Source organism: Nicotiana tabacum, chromosome 23, assembly GCF_000715075.1.
Source record: "Nicotiana tabacum cultivar K326 chromosome 23, ASM71507v2, whole genome shotgun sequence".
Lineage (NCBI taxonomy): Eukaryota > Viridiplantae > Streptophyta > Magnoliopsida > Solanales > Solanaceae > Nicotiana > Nicotiana tabacum.
This window is the reverse complement of record NC_134102.1, coordinates 104,549,792-104,565,934: the sequence shown is the minus strand read 5'-3', so window position 1 is coordinate 104,565,934 and position 16,143 is coordinate 104,549,792. Positions and strand designations below refer to the sequence as shown.

Below are 16,143 nucleotides of genomic sequence, written 5' to 3'. Positions count from 1 at the left end.
ATGCCATCATCAGAGACTAAACTTCTACAAGCATTCTGTGACTCTGATTGGGGCTCTTGTCTGCAGACCAGAAGATCTGTCACAGGTTATCTTGTAAAATTTGGAGAGGCCTTGGTGTCATAGAAGTCAAAGAAACAAGAAACTGTGGCTAGAAGTTCAGCTGAAGCTGAATTCAGAAGCATGGCATCCTGTGTAGCTGAAGCTACATGGCTAATAGGTTTGTTCAGGGAACTTGGAATTGAAGTGCAGCAGCCTGTTAATTTGTTCTGTGACAGCAAAGTTGCTATCCAAATAGCAGCCAATCCTATATTTCATGAACGAACCAAACACATAGATATCGATTGCCACTTTGTGAGAAAAAAACTGAGTCAAGGAGTAATTACAACTCATCATCTCTCAATAAAGGATCAGCTGGCAGATTTGCTGACTAAGAGCATTGGAAAAGCACAGCATGAAGTCTTGTTGAATCAACTTGGAGTTGAGAATATATTCAAAGCATCAGCTTGAGGGGGAGTGTTGAGAGCATAGCAAGCTGATGTGTATTAGTTAGTTATTTAGCTAAGGAGGTGGTTATTTATGTTAAAAGGAAAGCTTAGTTAGTTAGTGGAGTTAGTTAGGTGATATGCATATATATGAGGTACAACTCACTACTGTAGCATGCAGAAGAAATGAGAATCAGTTAGATTTCTCTCCAAGTCTTCTTCATCTCTTCTTCTCTCTAGCTCATTGATAAATTTGACAAATTCCACTAACAAAATACATAATCATCAAACTGAACAATCAACCAGTCTCCAAGCACTGTATATAGTGGTGGTACAGTCCCTTCCAAACTGGTCTACTCTCAGGAGATGTTTGAAACCCGAGAAACAAGAAACAATCTATTAAGAGGAAGATTTATTCTATAAAAGATCTTAACAACTGCATCCAATCGAAACTACAAAAGAAGTCCCTTTATTATGGAGATTTAACCATCATAGAGATACAAAGTGGAAGAGAAGGAACTTTGTATATCATTTTTCTACTCAATCAAGAAACAAGATCGAACGATATTCTCCAACACTCTCCTTAACTGTATTAACACTAGAAGAACAAGTATCGGTATATAAAATTGCACGTTTGGACCTCATACACGTGCACTAAACTCTAAGGAAACTTATTTACATTGTATCCACAAGTTCATTTTGGTTTCAAAGTAAGTTTCTGTGAGCAACCTAGGTTAGCCTTGATGGGGTTGTTTTGCGCCTCATGTTCCAACTTTCGGTCATGTACAGGCCATCTTTTCGGATGATAAATCACTCGTGAATACTCCATTTTACAAGACTAGAGTATGATTAGATCAAGTGATTCCAGATATGGCAAGTGACATTACTATCCAATTCCTCCTCACACCAACGCATCCATTATAAGGGTGTGGTGTTCAGAACGATTTAACTTATATATGCTGAAAGTATAAATAAAGTTTTTATGAGTGATGCTCAACAGCTTGTAATAGGTAATCTGACTTACTTTTATTTACTAATCTCACTTGTTATGAACGTTTATATATAATTATCCATTTATTTACACAGTAAACATATAAAATCTACTCAGAACAGAGAAAGATCACAAATAGGATATGAAGAATCACAAATAAGTCACCTCTGCACTTATTGTTGAACTAGCAATGTGAACACAATTTGAAGTCATCATTTCTTGAATTCAAAATGCTTTAAATCCATTGATAAAGAGTATTCGCACATACAGTAGTACAAACTAGAATGAGAGAGAGTTTACAAAGAAACTTAACAGATTTACCATTACATTGAAAGGCTTAAATTAACTTCTCTTAACAGGATCAAAGTTGGAAACACCAACAATAGCTCCAATAATGGCAGTAAGCACAACCCCACCTGACACTATGCTGAGCAAGAAGTTCTTCAAAGATGGTGAAAGTCCTTCAGCAGCCTGAGCTACATCTGGAACCACCATTGAAGCTGTCAAAGCAGCTGCTGTTAGCCCAGTAATTGCCTTCTCCTTCAATGAAGCTGATATTTCAAGCTTTGATTTTGAGACTTTGTTCACAAACACTGCCTTTGATGGATTCACTGGCAATGGCTTAAAGAAAGCATCTGAGGCTGGTGTAACCCTCTTTTGGCTTGCTTTGGTCATTGGCATAGCCATGCAAACTGAAGCCATTTTTCCCCCTTTTTTCTGATCTTTCTTTCTTTAAGATTTCTCAGAGATAATAGAACAGAGGAGGAAAGAATGGTTTTTGCATAGGGTAAAGGAGAAATAAGAGGTGGAGAGTCGAGATTTTCTGCCTACGTGGCAATCTATATTTGTCCTACGTGGCAACTTCTAAGCCATCTTATAGGGGATAATGTTATCCAGCAAGATTTGATGAGTCTTATATGGAGGAATGAAAGAATATCATTCGTGAAGACAAGAGTACGACAATATGGTTCATTGGTATTGTAAGAAGATTTTAAGGTATTCACATAAAAAGAAAACCAATTTAAATTTCAACCAAGATAACTGAAAAATTAACAGCTCATTAGTCACTGGTAAAGAAAAATGTAGGCATCATAAATAAAAAAAAATTAAGTGGCTTATAACTTACCATCTTTTTAGATGAGTATAACTTATAAAAATTATTATCCATAAAAAATACATGTTTGACATTATACAACAACAACAACAACAACCCAGTATAATCCCACTAGTGAGGTCTGGGGAGGGTAGTGTGTACGCAGACCTTACCCCTACCCTGGGACAGAGGTTATTTCCGATAAATTCTCGGCTCCCTCCCTCCAAGAACTCCCCGTCTTGCTCTTAAGGTGACTCAAACTTATACAATAATTTTGTAATTTAACTTAGCATGAGGTGCATAGATATAAGTTTATGATTGAAACTGAGACAACAATTCAAATTGGAAAGTAACCATAAACGTTGAACAAAAACTTTGAGACAGCAACGATGGTAAGGCAATAGGAAGAACTTGCTCAACAGATGCATTACAGACAGTGGCAAGTCACATGGTCATAATGGTGGTCAATTGACCATCCTTCCTCGAAAAATTATACTGTGTACAGAGGTAAAATATTACGTTTTAAAGGTATGTAACACATATTGAACATCCTTTATTGAGAATTTTTTTTTCATTTCTTTTAAATTTGAACACTCTTAGAAAAATTTCTAGCTCCGATTACAAAATACAAATTTTAGATATATACACCCAAGTCTCAGGTGAGACAACTAAATACACTTGATACTTATACACCCAAGTCTCACTTATAATTCTTATATTCTTACCCACGCAGTAGTGTTTTAATTGAATTTCAAAGATCTCACTTAGTGTTAAAGCGGATTTTGTGAAGTGCTCTCTAGCTATTAGAAATAATTGTCGATTGTCGAGAAAAAAAAGGAGATTAATTTTTTTTTTTGGAGAATGATTTGAACGGGGAGAAAAGAATTTGCAGTCCTCTGCCTTACCACTTAGCTATGTCATCGCCAAAATGTTACCAATACAAAATAAATGAACTGGCTTTTTTATTCACACAAGTTCACCGCAAGGGCTAAGTTTGCTTTTGGCGTTTTGTCATCCATCTCAAAAAGAGATTTTAAATATTAAAATCTCTTTCAATATTTAACCACATTAAAACATCACAAAGAATCATTTCTTGCAGAAATTGCCACAACTAACAAGCATAAATTCCTTTAAAGGCCCTTGTAAAATTGCATCAACAATGTTACTAAGAGCCTCCAAACAGAAACTGTACTCACTTCCACACAAAATGTTTGCAGATGAAACTTTTATGTTACAAATATTGTTTAATGTAGTACACATAACTTTCAGCAGTGCACAGTCGGGAGTAAAACTTCATCTTCTGAGTTCATTGGTCAAACAAATGTTTAAGAAAAACCTACTGTGGTGGGAATAACACATACTAAAATTACTGGTATTTGTGAACTGAAGATAAAGTCATCTAGTGTTCCCACTTATTGCTCTTTGATCGAGAAGATGAACCTCCCGGGGAAGATGATCATATTTTATATTAAGCTCGTCAAACATTTTCTTCATTTCAAGGATCATCTCAGTTTTTCGTCTGTTCTTTTCACCAAAGTTTTGAAAGTTCATAGTATGATTGAAATAGAGTGCCATTTTGATTTTGTTCATATTTTCAATCTCCTTCACCACCACGCTGTGATTAGGATGCCAATACTGGGGAGTTTTCTCTAAGTACCTGATAATTCAACAAGAAAGGTGAAAATCAAAAACTTGAGTGAAAAATGAATGATATTACAAGGTATAGGGCAAAACTTATACAATAAGATATCCTTATCTACATCACGTAGTTGCGAGTTTGCATTGTCTTTGAACAGGGTTAATCAGTTTTTCCATGAAAAGAATACTGGTCAACGACTCGTGTTCAAACTGTAATATGCTTTCTCAAATTCTAAACTTTAAACTGATTGCTCTTGGAGAATAAAGCCTAAGCTCAAATTTCAAATTCATGGTATTTGTTGGAGAATAAAGCCTAAGCCAAATTTTAAATTCAAGGTGTTTCAGTAACCAGAAAGAATCCTACTCCGCATGTACAACGCATTAACATCTACCTTTTATCTCTCTCGACCAAGTTGCACGTGGACATTAAAAAGTAAAAACTATCAATAAAAGATATAACAAGATATAGATTATGCTCCAGAAATCACCCTTCCTGTCAGTCCAAACCACCACCAACGGGGAGTAAGGTCCTCATCTTGTCTCAGTTTCCCTATGTGCTTTAGTTTCATTCAGATCCTTTGCGTTGGGAATCTCAGAGAATATATAAGAGGCATATCATGGATTTGTTTCTTCAGAGTAAAATGCTTGCCTCAAAGAAAAGAAACGTGTCCATGTTAAACGTTCAGTATTGTTTCACTCATCCAACTACAACATATTAAGCATATCAGCATTACAGTTGACACCCTTACTGATGGGTCCATCTCATTCAAAAGCCAAAGCAATAGGCAAGTGCCTAAAGAAAATTTCTTTGGTTTGGTAGCCAATTTTGTTGAACTGTCAACATTGAAGAAAAAGTGTGTGCAAATTGTCAAATATAGTAGGCGTTAGAGAGTGAGGCTTCAGCTATAAAAGTAGAGCTTCAACTCTCATTTCCACACACCAACAAAGAAAGAAAGAAAGAGTGAGGTTTCACAGACAAAATATAAGAAAATAGTCTGTAAGAAAAATAGAGAGTGAGTGATATTGTAGTGAGGTGAGATTATCAAAAGAGGGTTATTTCTTTTGAGTGTAGTAGTGGTCTTTGGAGTATTTTACTCGGATCTAAAGTGTAGAATTCCTTGCTATAATGATATTAGTTGCTTGTTTCGGGGTCGTGGTTTTTTCCCTTATTCAAAGCGATTTCCACGTAAAAAATCTTGGTGTCGTTGTCACTCTTTAATTCTTGTTAATTACCGTATCGCGGTGTTACGTGATTATTCCGCTTTTATTACTGTGAATATTATTTCTGTAGGAGGTTTATTCCCAACAACTGGTATCAGAGCACAAGTTCTGCTCGTTCACATAAATACTATTCACTGTCGGTAGTACTATACTCGGTGAAAAACAAAAATGCCCGGACTAAAGTACGAGGTAGCATGACAAAAAGCCTAGATGCACAAGGTACTAGATGTTGATGCCAAAAAGCCTGATACCATGAAAGCTAAGGATTGGGCTGACTTGGATGAAAGGGCTGCTAGTGCAATCAGGTTGCACTTATCAGATGATGTGGTAAATAACATCATTGATGAAGACATCGCATGTGGCATTTGGACAAGGTTGGAAAGCCTATACATGTCCAAAACGCTAACAAATAAATTGTACCTGAAGAAGCAGTTATACGCCCTACACATGAGCGAAGGTACGAATTTTTTGTCACATTTAAATGTATTTAACGAACTAATCACACAGCTCGCCAATCTCAGAGTGAAAATCGAGGAAGAAGATAAAGCCATCTTGTTGTTGAACTCGTTGCCATCTTCGTACGATAATCTAGCAACAACCATCCTGCACGGTAAGACTACCATTGAGTTAAAAGATGTCACATAGGCTCTTCTACTCAATGAGAAGATGAGAAAGAAGCCTGAAAATCAAGGACAAGCTCTCATCACAGAAGGTAGAGGCAGGAGTTATCAAAGGAGTTCGAGCAACTATGGTAGATCCGAAACTCGTGGGAAATCTAAGAACCGATCCAAATCAAGAGCTAGAAACTGCTACAATTGTGATCAACCAGGTCACTTCAAAAGAGATTGCCCAAATCCAAGGAAGGGCAAAGGTGAAACTAGTGGCCAGAAGAATGACGACAACACAACCGCCATGGTACAAAACAATGATAATGTTGTTCTCTTTATAAACGAGGAAGAGGATTCCATGCACTTATCAGGTCCAGAGTCGGAATGGGTGGTTGATACAGTAGCATCTTACCATGCCCGGTGTTAGAGAAAGCGGTCGCTTCCTCGCTTAAAGCGAGAAGCGATGCGAAGCAGTACCCGCTTCCCCCATGTGAAGCAACTCAGGTATTAAAAAGCGACCGCTACCCGCTAAAAAGTGAGAAGCGACCAAGCGAAGCGTAGCGATGGAAGCGGGCGCTTCTTTGTTTTAAACAGAAGCTAGGCTATTTAATTAAAAACGAAGGGTTTTCAGTTCAAGTCTTCAACAGAGGCGACTAAAAGGCGACTAGGGTTCTTCTTCTTCTTCAACTTCAACTTCAACTTCAACTTCAAGTCTTCAACAGAGATTCAACAGCAATAGGTAGGTGAGGATTTTTCTTCTTCTTCTTCTTCTTCTTCTTTTTCTTTCATTGTTTCAACGTCCAAATAGCAGCGAAATGCTGGCGATTTTTTTTTACCTTCGGTTCTTTCTCAGAATTGATGTCGATCCTTCGGTTCTTCTTTCTCTGTCCAGTTTTTAACAGAACCATATTTTGCCTTTTTTACCTTCGGTTCTTTCTCAGAATTGATGCCAATACTGCCCTTCCTAGTTGATGAAAAAGAAGTTGAAGAAGATGACGAGCAATATAATAATGATAGTGGAATACAAGAATTTGATAATCTTGTAGAAGAATAAGATGCTCATTTTGTGCTTTAATTGATGCTACTCTTTAGTTTTTACATTGAAGTATTGATGAACATTTGCTTACAATTACATGTGTTGTCTATGCAGTATTTATTTTAATTTTTTTTTAAATTTCGCTTCACTCGCTTCGCTTCTCGCTTTAAGCGAAATGGGGGTTGTCGCTTTTCCTCGCTTCACGCTCTTCACAACACTGACCATGCCACACCGGTAAGAGATCTTTTTTGCAGATATGTAACAGGTGATTTCGGCCTTGTGAGAATAGGTAACACAAGTTACTCAAAGATTGCGGGGATTGGTGACATTTGTATCAAGACAAATGCCAGATGCACATTGGTTCTGAAGGACGTGCGACATGTACCTGATTTGCAGATGAACTTGATCTCGGGAATTGCTTTAGACCGAGATGGATACGAGAACTATTTTGCAAATCAAAAGTGGAGACTCACCAAGGGATCATTGGTGATTGCAAAGGGAGCTGCTCGTGACACGTTGTACAGGACAAATGCAGAAATATGCCAAGATGAATTTAACGCGGCACAAGATGAGATTTCTGCAGATTTGTGGCACAAAAGAATGGGTTATATGAGCGAGAAGGAATTGCAGATTCTTGCCAAGAAATTACTCATTTCTTATGCCAAAGGTACAACGGTAAAACCTTGTGACTACTATTTATTTGGTAAGCAACATAGAGTCTCATTTCAGACATCGTCTGAAAGAAAATTAAATATGCTTGATTTGGTATATTCTGATGTTTGTAGTCCATTGGAAATTGAATCGATGGGCGGTAACAAATATTTTGTTACTTTTATTGATGATGCTTCACGAAAATTATGGGTTTATATTTTGAAAACCAAAGATCAGGTGTTTCAAGTTTTCCAGAAATTTCATGCTAGGGTGGAAAGGGAGACAGGCCAAAAGCTAAAGCGTCTCCAAAGTGACAATGGAGGTGAGTACACTTCAAGGGAATTTGAAGAGTATTGTTCGAGTCATGGGATCAGACATGAAAACACAGTTCCTGGAACCCCACAACACAATGGCGTAGCCGAAAGGATGAACCGCACCATTGTGGAGAAGGTGAGAAGCATGCTCAGAATGGCTAAACTGCCTATGTCATTCTGGAGTGAAGCAGTTCAGACAACTTGTTACCTGATCAATAGGAGTCCATCAGTTCCGTTGGCGTTTGACATCCCAGAGAGAGTTTGGACCAACAAGGAAGTATCCTACTCGCATCTGAAGGTGTTCGGTTGCAGAGCTGTTGCACATGTACCAAAGGAGCGGAGAACAAAGCTAGATGATAAATCTGTTCCTTGCATATTCATCGGATATGGAGATGAAGAGTTCGGATACAGATTGTGGGATCCTGTAAAGAAGAAGGTCATCAGAAGCAGAGATATAGTCTTCCGAGAAAGTGAAGTTGGAACTGCTGACGATACGCCAGAGAAGGCCAAGAATGGTATAATTCCTAATCTTGTTACTATTCCTTCTACTTCTAACAATCTCATAAGAGCAGAAAGTAGGACCGACAAGGTTGCCTAGCAGGGGGAGCAACCTGGTGAGGTTATTGAGCAGTGGGAGCAACTTGATGATGATGTCGAGCAAGTGGAGCACCCCACTCAGGGAAAAATAACCTAAACCTCTCAGGAGATCAGAAAGGCCAAGGGTAGAGTCATGCAGGTACCCTGCCACAAAGTATGTCCTCATCAGTGATGAGGGGGAGCCAGAAAGTCTTAAGGATGTGTTGCCCCTTCCAGAGAAGAACCAGTGGATGAAAGCCATGCAAGAAGAGATGGAATCTCTACTGAAAAATGACACTTACAAGCTGGTTGAACTTCCAAAGGGTAAAAGACCATTTAAATGTAAGTGAGTCCTTAAAATCAAGAAAGATGGAACATATACAAAGCTCGATTGGTGATTAAAGGCTTCGAACAGAAGAAAGGTATTGATTTTGACGAAATTTTCTCACCTGTTGTCAAAATGACTTCCATTCGAACAATCTTGAGCTTAGCAGCTAGCCTAGATCTTGAAGTGGAGCAGTTGGACGTGAAAACTGCATTTCTTCACGGAGATTTGGAAGAGGAGATCTATATGGAGCAGCCAGAAGGATTTGAAGTAGCTGAAAGAAAACACATGATGTGCAAACTGAATAAGAGTCTTTATGGGTTAAAGCAGGCACCAAGGCAGTGGTACAAGAAGTTTGACTCATTCATGAAAAGTCAAACTTACACAAAGACATATTCTGATCCATGTGTATACTTCAAAAGAGTTTCTGAAAATAACTTTATTATATTGTTGTTGTATGTGGATGACATGTTAATTGTAGGAAAAGACAAGGAGTTGATCGCAAAGTTGAAGGGATATTTGTCCAAGTCATTTGATATGAAGGACTTGGGCCCAGCACAACAAATTCTGGGTATGAAGATAGTTCGAGAGCGAACAAGCAGAAAGTTTTGGCTGTCTCAGGAGAAGTACATTGAACGTGTACTGGAACGCTTCAACATGAATAGTGCTAAGCCAGTCAGCACACCTCTTGCTAGTCATCTAAAGTTAAGCAAGAAGATGTGTCCTACAACAGTGGAGGAGAAAGGAAACATGGCTAGAGTTCCTTATTCTTCAGTAGTCGGAAGCTTAATGTATGCAACGGTATGCACCTGATATTGCTCATGCAGTTGGTGTTGTTAGCAGATTCCTTGAAAATCCTGGAAAGGAACATTGGGAAGCAGTCAAGTGGATACTCAGGTACCTGAGAGGTACCACGGGAGATTGTTTGTGCTTTGGAGGATCTCATCCAATCTTGAAGGGCTATACAGATGCTGATATGGCAGGTGACATTGACAATAGAAAATCCACTATTGGATATTTGTTTACATTTTCAGGGGGAGCTATATCATGGCAGTCTAAATTGCAGAAGTGTGTTGCACTTTCAACAACTGAAGCAGAGTACATTGCCGCTACAGAAACTGGCAAGGATATGGTATGGCTCAAGCGGTTTCTTCAAGAGCTGGAATTGCATCAAAAGGAGTATGTCGTCTATTGTGACAGTCAAAGTGCAATAGACTTGAGCAAGAATGTACCATGCAAGAACAAAGCATATAGATGTGAGATATCATTGGATTCGTGAGCAGGTGGAGAATGAATCTTTACAGGTCAAAAAGATTCACACGAGTGAAAATCCTGCTGATATGTTGACCAAGGTGGTACCAAGAGACAAGTTCGAACTATGCAAAGAACTTATCGGCATGCACTCAAACTAGAAGACAGTGTTACCTCCTCTAGATGAACGAGACTGGAGGGAGAGATTGATGGAGTCCATCTCATTCAAAAGCCAAAGTAATAGGCAAGTACAACAACAACAACAACATCAACCCAGTATAATCCCATTAGTGGGGTTTGGGGAGGGTAGTATGTATGCAGACCTTACCCCTACCCAGGGGTAAAGAGGCTGTTTCCGATAGACCATCGGCTCCCTCCCTCCAAGAACATCTCACCTTGCTCTTGGGGTGACTCGGACTCAACACCTCTTGGTTGGAAGTAATAGGCATGAGCCTAAAAAAAATTCTTTGGTTTGGTAGCCAACTTTGTTGAATTTCTTTGATTTGGTAGCCAACTTTGTTGAATTGTCAACATTAAAGAAAAAGAAGGAAAAGTGTGCAAATTGTCAAATATAGTAGGCTTTAGAGAGTGAGGCTTCGGCTATAAAATGAGAACACACACCAACAAAGAGAGAAAGAAAGAGTGAGGTTTCACAGACAAGGTATAAGAAAATAGTCTGTGAGAAAAATAGAGAGTGAGCGATATTGTAGTGAGGTGAGAATATCAAAAGAGGGTTATTTCTTTTGAGTGTTGTAGTGGTCTTTGGAGTATTTTACTCGGACCTACAAAGTGTAAAATTCCTTACTATAGTGATATCAGTTGCTCCTCTCGGGGCCGTGGTATTTTCCCTTATTCAAAGGGTTTGCCACGTAAAAATCTTGGTGTCGTTGTCACTATTTTATTCTTGTTAATTACCGTATCTCGGTGCTACGTAATTATTCCGATTTTATTACTGTAAATATTATTTCTGTAAGGGGTTTATTCCCAACACTTATACTACCAGGGATGGGCAGTGCACTCCTAAAATTGCCACAAAGAAAAGAAACATGTCCAAGTTATTATTCCAGTATTGTCTCTTCCAATTACGACTTGTGAATTGTATCAATATTCCATTAGACACCCCTATACTACAAGTGCATGTCATCAATTAGGGATGGGCAATAAACCGGGGCATGGAGAATATGATCTTGGCTTAGGTTGAAGGTCCTTACCCGGGAGCTATGGCGTATATGTTATGCATGACGTCATTTTTCTGAAATTTCACTCAGTTTATGCATTATAATTTCTGCGCAAACTAGTGAATATTCACAATATATGTATAAAATCACTTCATACATTAAGTTAGACAATAGGAATTGAGATTCAATTATCTACTGAATCTTTTTAGTACTTCATGAATTTTGCCAAGGAATAGACCCATAGGGAGCACTTGGACATATGTACGATCCAACTGCACTAGGTTAGGCTCGGGGCTTGGAAAGGACCCTAGTTATCGTAATAAACCCCAGCTTTCAACATTTCGAGAAATGGAGGGTTTTAGATGAATGTTCAACAGTAAATTTTCAGATTCTAGCTAGACTAGCTTTAACATTTGGATTCACTTAAGCCGTATCAAGATATCTTACAAAGTGCTGCAAAAGTCATATATATCTTTAATTATGAATGTTGTGCTTTTGTCGTAATAACTTCCAAAGGAAAATTTACTACAGATGCTGGAAAAAGATGAGAGGAATTTTCTACTTACTTCTTTGTTTTCTCTTTTAAAGCTCCTATCTTTTCCACAGGTGTCCTGTAATCAATGGAAAACTCAAAGGCATCACCCATCTCAGGACTTCTGTAGAAATTGCTGATTGGCTTGACGGCCAAAACTGAATTTGGGTAGAATATCTTTTCATTATCAAACCTCAAGAATACTGTGGTTAGGATATTCATTTCTTCAACAATCATCTGTCCGTTTGCAACATAAAAGTGAGAATCATTAAAGAAAAATGCAAAACAGCTAGAAGAAGCAATAAGCAGAAATTACCTGAACACCATCAATGACACATCGATCACCAACATCAAAAGGATGCATCACAAATACGAATATAATAGCTTCAAATATGGTCTTGCAAGTATTCCCAAAAATAAAAGCAGCTACCACGAGTTGTGACGACAGAAAGACAATCACTATAGTAGTCGCTATTCCCACCAAAAGGAGCCATATGATGATTATTACGACAACCAGAATGCATGTCACGACCTTGTTCAACTGCTTCACAGCAGTTTTTGTATCTTTCAAAGAATGTGATAGAACTTTGCGTCCTTGATAAACCTTAACCTACAAGACATAGATATACCAAAAATGACAAATGACTGTCAGGGGCGGATTCACCTTGCGACCTACGGATTTACGTGAACCCAATAGCTTTTGTTCAAACAGTGTAAATGTGTTAAAAAAATTCACTAAATATCTATAAATATTTGAATGTGAACCCAGTTACTATTGCAAATTTACTCGAAGTTGTTGCAGGAACCCATAAACACTAAATCATGGATCCGCCTCTAATGACTGATATGCCAAAAATGACAAATACTCAATCGAGACTGTCTCATGAAAATCAACCATGCACCTAGCAAAGTCACTAGGAAGGACTCAAACTTTTGCCATCTACAAATTGTATGTTCGACCATCTACACCAGCAGACAACATATGTCACTTTAGATGGCTGCTTTCCTGTTTCCTGAGGTGCTTGCAGGAAAGCAGTTATATATTCTAAAGCTCAACTGCATGATATGATTACGTAGACATAAGAAGAGCTCTAGTGCTCCCCTAATCACCAGAAAAATGTCTAGAATTACTTTTATGTCGGCAATTAAATATCAGACAAAATGGATCTAGTGTAAATCATGCCTAAAGTTATTCCAATTTAAATTTTTTTACAACACTTTGTCAGGCATAATCCAGGAAAATGAGTATGTTGTGAGCATACCACCCATTCCGTGAATGATTTCCTATCAATCTGTCCAGTTTCTGCCACTTCTATCATGGGGAACACAATATCAACCTCTTCTTTTATCAAGAATCTCCTAAGATCATACTCATCAATGCACCTACACAGACAAAAAAAAAAAGGAAAAAGTAGCATGAGGTTATGTGAATCAAGAGAGGTAAATGTTACAGGATATTTACTCGAAATGTGACAAATTAAAACATCAAAAGTAATGCTTCTAATGCCAGTGTTTTCTTACTTGGAACCAGGCGGTGCGACATTCCTGAAGATGTCATAGGCAGCAATTATTGCTTCCAATTCACTGGTGATCTCTTTATCTGCTTGCTCACATGCTGCATCATAGTCATTCTCACCGATCGAGCCAGAGATAGTGGAAAGTCCTGAGTTAGATATTACATCAATTAACATTTTCATGGTCCATGCAGAGACCTTTTCTCGCTTCATCTGATGAAGTTTATTGATATCAATCACTGCCTTTTCTTTCTTTTCCTCCCCATCTTTTCCCTTCTTTGCTCTGCGGAAACTAAATTGACTGGCACTGTTTGATCTCCCCAACATCTGAGCAGACTCCATAATTGGGAGTCCTGATAGACTCAGTAGAATATACTGATGAAAGATTGACCCTTGAATCCGGCCAAAGAATGTGTTTGCGTGGAAGGAGGCAGCCAAAATCTTTAGCAGCAAAGTCTTCAAGAGCCACAAGAATGCACCAATAAGCAAAGCTGTACTAGTCCAGGTAATAAAATCAGTAACCTTCTCAGCGGTACGTGACCGCTCCTCGTGTGAGAAGAGCAGAACCCATGTGAGAAGAACCAAGCTAAACCAAATGCAAACTCGAACACTTTTCTTTAAACCAAAGACAAAATACAACACCTTCTTCCTCAACAAAAAGTTCAATTCTATCAACAAGGCAACAAAATGTATAAACCACTTAGTAACCAGCATGCCACTAAAGGTCACCATAACAAGGACAATCCATTTCCAGATCCTCAAATCCAAAAGCTTCCAATTATAGAACTTGTTTACCAATAAACTAGCAAGTAAACATCCTAAAAGGCAAAGAAACAGCAGCCATTCAATCAGAACTTTTGCTTTAACTCTGTTATACTTCAACTTATTCCTTGAGCTCACTTTCTTATATATCTCCTCATCTTCATCCACTCCTCCAAAACCACCTGGTGATGCCATTTATGGTGTTCTTGGGGTTACTGATATAGACACCGTTCTTGTTGTCTCTTTAAATGTATTACTGGAACCCATTTTAGCAGTAGGAGAAGCATGGTTAGATACATTCCTATTGGGGGAACTTGCACTTTGCTCAGCAGCTTGTTCATTAAACATGTTAGCATCAATAGGTACAGATTGTTCGCCGAATCTTGATTTAGGTCTCGAATACGTACATCTTGCAAGGGATTTTCGCCGAGCGAGAGTTTCAGTGGTGGGGATTTTGGGTGGTTTGTTGGGGCTTAGGCTTGGACTATACCTGGCAATTTCAGGTGAGGAATTACTCACTGAAAACCAAAGAGCTCTTTGCTGTCAAGTTTATTGAAAGAGGCCACAAGGTTTTTTTTTTCTCACCTTAAATTTGACACCTTTACTTCAATATCTATTTTGATTTTTCATTAAAGTATTTGTTAATTTATGTTCTCAGTGATGATCAATTTTTTTTTTTGGGGGGGGGGGGGGGGTTAGATTATTTTGAGGTTGCAGATAGATGAACACGTTCAAAGGGAAATAATGAATCACACAGATCATTAAAACATCCAAATATAGAGGTGCGTGTGCTGTGCTTCTTACTGTTAGAAAGAATCTTTCATTATATTTATTCTGATAGCTGCGTTGATGATATTTAGAACAACAAGGCAACAAATGTTTTAGCAAAGATACAAACTTTTTGGAATTACCCAATAGAATCAGTGAGTTTACTACAGTAAAATGAAAATCTGGTTTGTACCCAGAAAACACAAAATGATAAAAGAACCTCCAGACGCCAGTTGCTACAAAACAAGAAAAGGGAAGTGGGGGAACAGCTAAAAAGAAGCAGAGTCAAAGATTAGACAACCATTGTACAAGTTGAAGTGAATATAGTAATACAAGGGCATCCTAATTAGACAAAGGTTTTTGCATAAACTAAGGAGAAAGAAAAAATAGAACTTACAAGAAAAATAAGACTGAGAGAGACATATTTTCAAGAAAAGGGGCAGTGATATCGAGAGGAGGTGAAGATAGTGGAAGAAGAGGCACATATTTTAATGGAAAACAACTACTTGGGGAGGGGAGACATATACACCAGAAATATTTGAACTAAGCCACGTAACTTTTGGTTCTGGTTGAGTGGAATGAAAAAGGCAATTGCTCAGAGCCTTGGCTGAAAAAAGTAGTAGTATTTGGACAATAACAATTTGACAGCTAGAAAAGTTCTTTGAAACAAAAAAAAATGTTTATGAAACACTTGATTTTTACGTTTTTTTTAGCTTTTTTTTTTTTGTATTTGACAAAATCAAAAAATACTTAAAATAAATTAAAAACTCCTTAAAACAAGCCAAAAATAAAAAGTTGGGCAACCTCAACTTATTACTTTTTTGCTTAAAAGTTATTTATGCTGAAAAGTCACTTTATTTAAACCAATCCAAACGGACTCTTTGTTTTGTCAAGAAAAAATCAGCGTCGAAAATACAAAGATATTTCATTGGCCTCGATTGGAAAATCTTATGGGATTAGTTAGAGGCGGATCTAGAATTTGAAAGTGACGGATATTACAATTTCCTTTATTGTACACCTTGTAACAACTAATTTAGAGTTTGTTCGATTATTTTAGTTTATTCGGACAATTTAATAGGCATTTTTTATTTACAAATATAAAAATTGCATCTCTTTCCTAGACCCTACTTATGAGATTTCACTAGGTATGTTATTATTTTTGTATGAAAATTACATCAGACACCAAGAAGCAAATGTAATTAG

At 37.8% G+C, this 16,143-nt stretch overlaps 2 protein-coding genes across 3 annotated transcripts; both read right to left on the bottom strand.

Annotated features, from left to right (window-relative positions):
- Positions 1 to 1,688: 1,688 nt before the first annotated feature.
- LOC107769998 (uncharacterized) lies at positions 1,689 to 2,251 on the bottom strand. The gene has a single exon (XM_016589252.2). It carries the CDS (start codon positions 2,173 to 2,175, stop codon positions 1,816 to 1,818), a length of 360 nt encoding a protein of 119 aa, XP_016444738.1. The 5' UTR covers positions 2,176 to 2,251; the 3' UTR covers positions 1,689 to 1,815.
- A 1,511-nt stretch (positions 2,252 to 3,762) lies between these two features.
- Positions 3,763 to 15,575, bottom strand: LOC107770000 (mechanosensitive ion channel protein 10). Of its 2 annotated transcripts, none has more exons than XM_075246792.1 (6): positions 15,338 to 15,575; positions 13,418 to 14,662; positions 13,159 to 13,279; positions 12,213 to 12,506; positions 11,931 to 12,133; positions 3,763 to 4,223 (listed from the first exon to the last, which is right to left on the bottom strand). In XM_075246792.1, exons 2-6 carry the CDS (start codon positions 14,365 to 14,367, stop codon positions 3,962 to 3,964), a joined length of 1,830 nt encoding a protein of 609 aa, XP_075102893.1. In that variant the 5' UTR covers positions 14,368 to 14,662; positions 15,338 to 15,575; the 3' UTR covers positions 3,763 to 3,961. The 2 variants fall into 2 exon arrangements, with proteins under 2 accessions (XP_075102893.1, XP_016444741.2); XM_016589255.2 differs by having other exon boundaries at positions 11,931 to 11,975; positions 12,090 to 12,133; positions 13,418 to 15,489.
- Positions 15,576 to 16,143: the final 568 nt, after the last annotated feature.

What these genes read in the sequence shown, in the direction of transcription:
- LOC107769998 (XM_016589252.2), bottom strand. Translation starts at nt 2,175, where the DNA reads ATGGCTTCAGTTTGCATGGCTATGCCAATGACCAAAGCAAGCCAAAAG.
- LOC107770000 (XM_075246792.1), bottom strand. Translation starts at nt 14,367, where the DNA reads ATGGCATCACCAGGTGGTTTTGGAGGAGTGGATGAAGATGAGGAGATA. An exon ending in GTCGCACCGCCTGGTTCCAA is followed by an intron (nt 13,280 to 13,417) that starts GTAAGAAAACAC and finishes TTGTCTGTGTAG; the next exon opens with GTGCATTGATGAGTATGATC. An exon ending in GTGTCATTGATGGTGTTCAG is followed by an intron (nt 12,134 to 12,212) that starts GTAATTTCTGCT and finishes GCAAACGGACAG; the next exon opens with ATGATTGTTGAAGAAATGAA.